This window comes from Phyllobates terribilis, unplaced genomic scaffold (genome assembly GCF_046119375.1).
Source record: "Phyllobates terribilis strain yellow unplaced genomic scaffold, ASM4611937v1 Scaffold_12__6_contigs__length_324123572, whole genome shotgun sequence".
Classification (NCBI taxonomy): Eukaryota; Metazoa; Chordata; class Amphibia; order Anura; family Dendrobatidae; genus Phyllobates; species Phyllobates terribilis.
In genome coordinates, this window is record NW_027362772.1 from 308,703,108 (window position 1) to 308,713,496 (window position 10,389).

At 51.4% G+C, this 10,389-nt stretch overlaps 1 protein-coding gene across 2 annotated transcripts in view; it reads right to left on the minus strand.

Moving 5' to 3' along the window:
* The window catches only part of ROBO3 (roundabout guidance receptor 3), a 403,271-nt gene extending 399,140 nt beyond the window's left edge, over positions 1-4,131 (minus strand). Inside the window, exon 1 of one of the 2 annotated variants that reach the window (XM_073657372.1) lies at positions 3,601-4,131. In XM_073657372.1, coding sequence (XP_073513473.1) covers positions 3,601-3,763 — 163 coding nt within the window. In that variant the 5' untranslated portion in view covers positions 3,764-4,131. The remainder of the gene's footprint in view (positions 1-3,600) is intronic. The other variant, XM_073657370.1, reaches the window with a different exon arrangement.
* Positions 4,132-10,389: the final 6,258 nt, after the last annotated feature.

The window sequence follows — 10,389 nt, forward strand, 5'->3', positions numbered from 1 at the left end:
GGCTGATACCAGGGAGTAATAGATTGTAGTCTCCTGTCCTACAGTCACCCCCCCCCAGTAATGGCTGATAACAGGGAGTAATAGATTGTACTCCCCTATCCTAGTCACCTCCCTAGTAATGCCTGATAACAGGGAGTAATAGATTGTACTCCCCTATCCTACAGTCACCTCCCCAGTAATGCCTGATAACAGGGAGTAATAGATTGTACTCCCCTATCCTACAGTCACCTCCCCAGTAAGGGCTGATACCAGGGAGTCATAGATTGTGCTCCCTTATCCTACAGTCACCTCCCCAGTAATGGCTGATACCAGGGAGTCATAGATTGTGCTCCCTTATCCTACAGTCACCTCCCCAGTAATGGCTGATACCAGGGAGTCATAGATTGTGCTCCCTTATCCTACAGTCACCTCCCCAGTAATGACTGATACCAGGGAGTCATAGATTGTACTCCCCTATCCTACAGTCACCTCCCCAGTAATGGCTGATAACAGGGAGTAATAGATTCTACTCCTCTGTCCTACAGTCTCCCCTGTCCTACAGTCAGTATTGGCTGATAGCAGGGAGTAATAGCTTATGACAAGGCTGGCTGGGGTAGAGGTAAATGTCTGAGGTCAGGTGGTGCAGTTAATGTGGTGGCCACTAGTTGGGGCTATTGAGGCACCCTCTGCGTTACTGCCCACGGTGATGTCTGGAGCCTCTTGGAGTAGATTTCGGGAAGAGAAGAGGCATCATCCTGAGTAACATCTTAGGCTATGTTCACAAGTTGCATTTTTTCAGTGTTTTTTTGATGCGTTTTGTAATGCAATTTTTTACCTGTGTTTTACAGTACCAGCAAAGTCTATGAGATGTCATTCATCTCCTGCACACACCTTGATTTTTCTGTCCACGGTATTTTGTTCAAAATTTTGTTTTTTTTTGCAAAATGCAGCACGTCACTTCTTTCAGTGTTTTTCACCGATTGAAAGCAATGAGTGGTGGAAAAAAAAAAAACGCCGGAAAAATGCAGGGTTCAGGTTTTGCTGCATTTTAGGTGGCAAAACCTGGGGAAATTGAATTAGGTAATTTTTTTGGCCACTAAAAACCTTATCAGCACAAGAGACAAACGATCACTGACAAAACCGCATTAAAAAAAACGCAGCAAAATCTCAGGAAAACCGGATTTTTTGGAGGCAGTATCTTGGGTTATGGCTCATACATGGGACTTCTGATACCAAATGACTATGAAATAATCTTAGATTTTTGGGTCCTGATGATTCAGAAGAAGCAAAACCAAAAGCTAAAAATGTAGAACTGCCTCCAAATAACCCGAGAAATGACTGGTGGAGGGACGAAAGATGACGACCAGAATAAATCCCAGAATCAGAGTAACTGTGCGCGCCTCGTCCTAGAGATAAAGGTGGGAAAGCGATTACTGCCCCCCCCCCCCCGGACCCTCCCACTACACGCCGACACACACGTGGTTCAGGACAACACACGTGACGCCTCCAGGTGACGCAACAGCAATCAGCGAGCGCAGACACGGCTCCGCTGCGCAAAGCGCACTCACAACGTATCCTGGTGATATGGTACAGCAGTCACATGATCACAGCGGCGAAACGTCAGAGCGGAACCGTACACTACATAGTGTAGAATAATCCTCCGCCATCACAAGGCAGAGACGGCATGCCGCCATGTACAAGAGTCCAAGGAAAGTGACCAGCGAAAGCGAGGCAATGTCTGCCCGCACCTGTGCTGCCATGTAGACAAGTAGAAAGTACAACTTACATAGGACTGCAGGTGACATCTACTACATTATCTGTACTCAGAGAGTCATCACTGTGTTATCTGTGGTGTTACATAGGACTGCAGGTGACATCTACTACATTATCTGTACTCAGAGAGTTATCACTGTGTTATCTGTGGTGTTACATAGGACTGCAGGTGACATCTACTACATTATCTGTACTCAGAGAGTTATCACTGTGTTATCTGTGGTGTTACATAGGACTGCAGGTGACGTCTACTACATTATCTGTACTCAGAGAGTTATCACTGTGTTATCTGTGGTGTTACATAGGACTGCATGTGACATCTACTACATTATCTGTACTCAGAGAGTTATCACTGTGTTATCTGTGGTGTTACATAGGACTGCAGGTGACATCTACTACATCATCTGTACTCAGAGAGTTATCACTGTGTTATCTGTGGTGTTACATAGGACTGCAGGTGACATCTACTACATTATCTGTACTCAGAGAGTTATCACTGTGTTATCTGTGGTGTTACATAGGACTGCAGGTGACATCTACTACATTATCTGTACTCAGAGAGTTATCACTGTGTTATCTGTGGTGTTACATAGGACTGCAGGTGACATCTACTACATTATCTGTACTCAGAGAGGTATCACTGTGTTATCTATGGTGTTACATAGGACTGCAGGTGACATCTACTACATTATCTGTACTCAGAGAGTTATCACTGTGTTATCTGTGGTGTTACATAGGACTGCAGGTGACATCTACTACATTATCTGTACTCAGAGAGTCATCACTGTGTTATCTGTGGTGTTACATAGGACTGCAGGTGACATCTACTACATTATCTGTACTCAGAGAGTCATCACTGTGTTATCTGTGGTGTTACATAGGACTGCAGGTGACATCTACTACATTATCTGTACTCAGAGAGATATCACTGTTATCTGTGGTGTTACATAGGACTGCAGGTGACATCTACTACATTATCTGTACTCAGAGAGTTATCACTGTGTTATCTGTGGTGTTACATAGGACTGCAGGTGACATCTACTACATTATCTGTACTCAGAGAGATATCACTGTGTTATCTGTGGTGTTACATAGGACTGCAGGTGACATCTACTACATTATCTGTACTCAGAGAGTTATCACTGTGTTATCTGTGGTGTTACATAGGACTGCAGGTGACATCTACTACATTATCTGTACTCAGAGAGTTATCACTGTGTTCTGTAGTGTTACATAGGACTGCAGGTGACATCTACTACATTATCTGTACTCAGAGAGATATCACTGTGTTATCTGTGGTGTTACATAGGACTGCAGGTGACATCTACTACATTATCTGTACTCAGAGTTATCACTGTGTTTTCTGTGGTGTTACATAGGACTGCAGGTGACATCTACTACATTATCTGTACTCAGAGAGTTATCACTGTGTTATCTCTGGTGTTACATAGGACTGCAGGTGACATCTACTACATTATCTGTACTCAGAGAGTTATCACTGTGTTATCTGTGGTGTTACATAGGACTGCAGGAAACACCCATTCTGCTCAATTGTACACAATACAGGGTTATGGAGTTAATATGACAACTTCAGCCCTGTACCTCACGCCATGTCGCCATCAGTCGGCAGATTTCACCTTATTTATGGACACTTTATGAAGACGCGGCTGTGGACACAGATTTCACGTAACCACAGTTATTCTAATCTTGATTTTGTCACAATTTACTACCATTGTTGTATAAAGCACCTGGAGAATAGAAGAGCATGCTTATCTGCTTATCTAATGTGGGGTACCCCAGACTTACATCCCCCCCAAAAAAAAAAACACAAAGAAGAAGGCGACCTACCGTTGAAGCTGGTCAGGTTACTGAAATCGAACAAAGTTCCATTGAAGCCGGGAAAGGAGGCGTTAAATTGGTAGAATAAGTCTGTGGAATTGGAGTTTTCTCCAGGAATAGAGTCTGCAAAGAGGTTCATCTGCAGGAGGGTCTTCAGCAGGTAGCGCAGCATGGTGTCTGCAGTGCACCCCGGGGGGCTCAGATGCACCCCTCTTTCTCCTCTTTTTTGCAATCTGTAGGGGGGGGGGGAGACAAAAGAACCTCTTTACTGGAGGTTTATGGCTGGAAATAAAAAAAAAGCACACCCCACTTTCTCGTAAACAAGGGCTCCCCCCAAATTTTAAAGAATAAGGATTGTCCTGATTTCCTCTATGGAGGATGGATCACCAGCAGAGGGGCCCCCAGTTAATAGGAGCTATCAGATGAGAAGGGGCCCCCCTTTTTCCTGCTCGGTAGCAGCATGTCCAGGCATCCGCCAGGAATCCTGCGGAATAACTTTGGATGTGTGCGAGCTTCAGCCTCCTGATCTCTTCTCTCCTCCCTCTGTACTGACTCCACTGATGCTGCGGAGGGAGGGTCCCCTGGGGGGCTGATAGCAAAGGCAGAAACCAGGTGCTGCCACCAATAAATGTTTAATTATTGGATTAATAATGATCCCTAGGGGGGGGGGGGGGGGGCACGCAGCCCCTCTCCTGGCCATGCAGTGCTGCATCCCCCCCAGCAGATGAGAGGAGGCTGCAGAAGGAGGAGAAGGTCCTGCAGATCAGCACGATACAGTCAGTCCTGCTGGAAATGCCCGGATGAGTGCAGGCTGCAGATCCCTCTGCTCAGCTATGACATGGGCTCTCCAGGCTGCAGATCCCTCTCCTCTGCTATAACATGGGCTCTCCAGGCTGCAGATCCCTCTGCTCAGCTATGACATGGGCTCTCCAGGCTGCAGATCCCTCTCCTCTGCTATAACATGGGCTCTCCAGGCTGCAGATCCCTCTCCTCTACTATAACATGGGCTCTCCAGGCTGCAGATCCCTCTGCTCTGCTATAACATGGGCTCTCCAGGCTGCAGATCCCTCTGCTCTGCTATAACATGGGCTCTTCAGGCTGCAGATCCCTCTGCTCAGCTATGACATGGGCTCTCCAGGCTGCAGATCCCTCTGCTCTGCTATAACATGGGCTCTCCAAGCTGCAGATCCCTCTGCTCTGCTATAACATGGGCTCTCCAGGCTGCAGATCCCTCTGCTCAGCTATGACATGGGCTCTCCAGGCTGCAGATCCCTTTCCTCTGCTATAACATGGGCTCTCCAGGCTGCAGATCCCTCTCCTCTGCTATAACATGGGCTCTCCAGGCTGCAGATCCCTCTCCTCTGCTATAACAAGGGCTCTCCAGGCTGCAGATCCCTCTCCTCTGCTATAACATGGGCTCTCCAGGCTGCAGATCCCTCTCCTCTGCAATAACAAGGGCTCTCCAGGCTGCAGATCCCTCTCCTCTGCTATAACATGGGCTCTCCAGGCTGCAGATCCCTCTGCTCAGCTATGACATGGGCTCTCCAGGCTGCAGATCCCTCTCCTCTGCTATAACATGGGCTCTCCAGGCTGCAGATCCCTCTGCTCTGCTATAACATGGGCTCTCCAGGCTGCAGATCCCTCTCCTCTGCTATAACAAGGGCTCTCCAGGCTGCAGATCCCTCTCCTCTGCTATAACATGGGCTCTCCAGGCTGCAGATCCCTCTGCTCTGCTATAACATGGGCTCTCCAGGCTGCAGATCCCTCTGCTCAGCTATAACATGGGCTCTCCAGGCTGCAGATCCCTCTCCTCTGCTATAACATGGGCTCTCCAGGCTGCAGATCCCTCTGCTCTGCTATAACATGGGCTCTCCAGGCTGCAGATCCCTCTCCTCTGCTATAACATGGGCTCTCCAGGCTGCAGATCCCTCTGCTCAGCTATGACATGGGCTCTCCAGGCTGCAGATCCCTCTCCTCTGCTATAACAAGGGCTCTCCAGGCTGCAGATCCCTCTGCTCAGCTATGACATGGGCTCTCCAGGCTGCAGATCCCTCTGCTCAGCTATGACATGGGCTCTCCAGGCTGCAGATCCCTCTGCTCTGCTATAACATGGGCTCTCCAGGCTGCAGATCCCTCTGCTCTGCTATAACATGGGCTCTCCAGGCTGCAGATCCCTCTCCTCTGCTATAACATGGGCTCTCCAGGCTGCAGATCCCTCTCCTCTGCTATAACATGGGCTCTCCAGGCTGCAGATCCCTCTCCTCTGCTATAACATGGGCTCTCCAGGCTGCAGATCCCTCTCCTCTGCTATAACATGGGCTCTCCAGGCTGCAGATCCCTCTCCTCTGCTATAACATGGGCTCTCCAGGCTGCAGATCCCTCTCCTGTGCTATAACATGGGCTCTCCAGGCTGCAGATCCCTCTGCTCTGCTATAACATGGGCTCTCCAGGCTGCAGATCCCTCTCCTCTGCTATAACAAGGGCTCTCCAGGCTGCAGATCCCTCTCCTCTGCTATAACATGGGCTCTCCAGGCTGCAGATCCCTCTGCTCAGCTATGACATGGGCTCTCCAGGCTGCAGATCCCTCTGCTCTGCTATAACATGGACTCTCCAGGCTGCAGATCCCTCTGCTCAGCTATAACATGGGCTCTCCAGGCTGCAGATCCCTCTGCTCTGCTATAACATGGGCTCTCCAGGCTGCAGATCCCTCTCCTCTGCTATAACATGGGCTCTCCAGGCTGCAGATCCCTCTGCTCAGCTATAACATGGGCTCTCCAGGCTGCAGATCCCTCTCCTCTGCTATAACAAGGGCTCTCAAGGCTGCAGATCCCTCTCCTCTGCTATAACATGGGCTCTCCAGGCTGCAGATCCCTCTGCTCAGCTATAACATTGGCTCTCCAGGCTGCAGATCCCTCTCCTCTGCTATAACAAGGGCTTTCCAGGCTGCAGATCCCTCTCCTCTGCTATAACATGGGCTCTCCAGGCTGCAGATTTCTCTGCTCTGCTATAACATGGGCTCTCCAGGCTGCACATCTCTCTCCTCTGCTATAACATGGGCTCTTCAGGCTGCAGATACCTCTGCTCTGCTATAATATGGGCTCTCCAGGCTGCAGATCCCTCTGCTCTGCTATAACATGGGCTCTCCAGGCTGCAGATCCCTCTGCTCTGCTATAACATGGGCTCTCCAGGCTGCAGATCCCTCTGCTCTGCTATAACATGGGCTCTCCAGGCTGCAGATCCCTCTGCTCAGCTATAATATGGGCTCTCCAGGCTGCAGATCCCTCTCCTCTGCTATAACATGGGCTCTCCAGGCTGCAGATCCCTCTGCTCTGCTATAACATGGGCTCTCCAGGCTGCAGATCCCTCTGCTCTGCTATAACATGGGCTCTCCAGGCTGCAGATCCCTCTGCTCTGCTATAACATGGGCTCTTCAGGCTGCAGATCCCTCTGCTCAGCTATGACATGGGCTCTCCAGGCTGCAGATCCCTCTGCTCTGCTATAACATGGGCTCTCCAGGCTGCAGATCCCTCTGCTCAGCTATGACATGGGCTCTCCAGGCTGCAGATCCCTCTGCTCTGCTATAACATGGGCTCTCCAGGCTGCAGATCCCTCTGCTCAGCTATGACATGGGCTCTCCAGGCTGCAGATACCGCTGCTCTGCTATAACATGGGCTCTCCAGGCTGCAGATCCCTCTCCTCTGCTATAACATGGGCTCTCCAGGCTGCAGATCCCTCTCCTCTGCTATAACATGGGCTCTCCAGGCTGCAGATCCCTCTCCTCTGCTATAACAAGGGCTCTCCAGGCTGCAGATCCCTCTCCTCTGCTATAACATGGGCTCTCCAGGCTGCAGATCCCTCTCCTCTGCTATAACAAGGGCTCTCCAGGCTGCAGATCCCTCTCCTCTGCTATAACATGGGCTCTCCAGGCTGCAGATCCCTCTCCTCTGCTATAACATGGGCTCTCCAGGCTGCAGATCCCTCTGCTCTGCTATAACATGGGCTCTCCAGGCTGCAGATCCCTCTCCTCTGCTATAACATGGGCTCTCCAGGCTGCAGATCCCTCTCCTCTGCTATAACATGGGCTCTCCAGGCTGCAGATCCCTCTGCTCTGCTATAACATGGGCTCTCCAGGCTGCAGATCCCTCTCCTCTGCTATAACAAGGGCTCTCCAGGCTGCAGATCCCTCTCCTCTGCTATAACATGGGCTCTCCAGGCTGCAGATCCCTCTGCTCAGCTATGACATGGGCTCTCCAGGCTGCAGATCCCTCTGCTCTGCTATAACATGGGCTCTCCAGGCTGCAGATACCTCTGCTCTGCTAGAATATGGGCTCTCCAGGCTGCAGATCCCTCTGCTCTGCTATAACATGGGCTCTCCAGGCTGCAGATCCCTCTCCTCTGCTATAACATGGGCTCTCCAGGCTGCAGATCCCTCTCCTCTGCTATAACATGGGCTCTCCAGGCTGCAGATCCCTCTCCTCTGCTATAACATGGGCTCTCCAGGCTGCAGATCCCTCTCCTCTGCTATAACATGGGCTCTCCAGGCTGCAGATCCCTCTCCTCTGCTATAACATGGGCTCTCCAGGCTGCAGATCCCTCTCCTGTGCTATAACATGGGCTCTCCAGGCTGCAGATCCCTCTGCTCTGCTATAACATGGGCTCTCCAGGCTGCAGATCCCTCTCCTCTGCTATAACAAGGGCTCTCCAGGCTGCAGATCCCTCTCCTCTGCTATAACATGGGCTCTCCAGGCTGCAGATCCCTCTGCTCAGCTATGACATGGGCTCTCCAGGCTGCAGATCCCTCTGCTCTGCTATAACATGGACTCTCCAGGCTGCAGATCCCTCTGCTCAGCTATAACATGGGCTCTCCAGGCTGCAGATCCCTCTGCTCTGCTATAACATGGGCTCTCCAGGCTGCAGATCCCTCTCCTCTGCTATAACATGGGCTCTCCAGGCTGCAGATCCCTCTGCTCAGCTATAACATGGGCTCTCCAGGCTGCAGATCCCTCTCCTCTGCTATAACAAGGGCTCTCAAGGCTGCAGATCCCTCTCCTCTGCTATAACATGGGCTCTCCAGGCTGCAGATCCCTCTGCTCAGCTATAACATTGGCTCTCCAGGCTGCAGATCCCTCTCCTCTGCTATAACAAGGGCTTTCCAGGCTGCAGATCCCTCTCCTCTGCTATAACATGGGCTCTCCAGGCTGCAGATTTCTCTGCTCTGCTATAACATGGGCTCTCCAGGCTGCAGATCCCTCTCCTCTGCTATAACATGGGCTCTCCAGGCTGCAGATCCCTCTCCTCTGCTATAACATGGGCTCTCCAGGCTGCAGATCCCTCTGCTCTGCTATAACATGGGCTCTCCAGGCTGCAGATCCCTCTCCTCTGCTATAACAAGGGCTCTCCAGGCTGCAGATCCCTCTCCTCTGCTATAACATGGGCTCTCCAGGCTGCAGATCCCTCTGCTCAGCTATGACATGGGCTCTCCAGGCTGCAGATCCCTCTGCTCTGCTATAACATGGGCTCTCCAGGCTGCAGATACCTCTGCTCTGCTAGAATATGGGCTCTCCAGGCTGCAGATCCCTCTGCTCTGCTATAACATGGGCTCTCCAGGCTGCAGATCCCTCTCCTCTGCTATAACATGGGCTCTCCAGGCTGCAGATCCCTCTCCTCTGCTGTAACATGGGCTCTCCAGGCTGCAGATCCCTCTCCTCTGCTATAACATGGGCTCTCCAGGCTGCAGATCCCTCTCCTCTGCTATAACATGGGCTCTCCAGGCTGCAGATCCCTCTCCTCTGCTATAACATGGGCTCTCCAGGCTGCAGATCCCTCTCCTGTGCTATAACATGGGCTCTCCAGGCTGCAGATCCCTCTGCTCTGCTATAACATGGGCTCTCCAGGCTGCAGATCCCTCTCCTCTGCTATAACAAGGGCTCTCCAGGCTGCAGATCCCTCTCCTCTGCTATAACATGGGCTCTCCAGGCTGCAGATCCCTCTGCTCAGCTATGACATGGGCTCTCCAGGCTGCAGATCCCTCTGCTCTGCTATAACATGGACTCTCCAGGCTGCAGATCCCTCTGCTCAGCTATAACATGGGCTCTCCAGGCTGCAGATCCCTCTGCTCTGCTATAACATGGGCTCTCCAGGCTGCAGATCCCTCTCCTCTGCTATAACATGGGCTCTCCAGGCTGCAGATCCCTCTGCTCAGCTATAACATGGGCTCTCCAGGCTGCAGATCCCTCTCCTCTGCTATAACAAGGGCTCTCAAGGCTGCAGATCCCTCTCCTCTGCTATAACATGGGCTCTCCAGGCTGCAGATCCCTCTGCTCAGCTATAACATTGGCTCTCCAGGCTGCAGATCCCTCTCCTCTGCTATAACAAGGGCTTTCCAGGCTGCAGATCCCTCTCCTCTGCTATAACATGGGCTCTCCAGGCTGCAGATTTCTCTGCTCTGCTATAACATGGGCTCTCCAGGCTGCACATCTCTCTCCTCTGCTATAACATGGGCTCTTCAGGCTGCAGATACCTCTGCTCTGCTATAATATGGGCTCTCCAGGCTGCAGATCCCTCTGCTCTGCTATAACATGGGCTCTCCAGGCTGCAGATCCCTCTGCTCTGCTATAACATGGGCTCTCCAGGCTGCAGATCCCTCTGCTCTGCTATAACATGGGCTCTCCAGGCTGCAGATCCCTCTGCTCAGCTATAATATGGGCTCTCCAGGCTGCAGATCCCTCTCCTCTGCTATAACATGGGCTCTCCAGGCTGCAGATCCCTCTGCTCTGCTATAACATGGGCTCTCCAGGC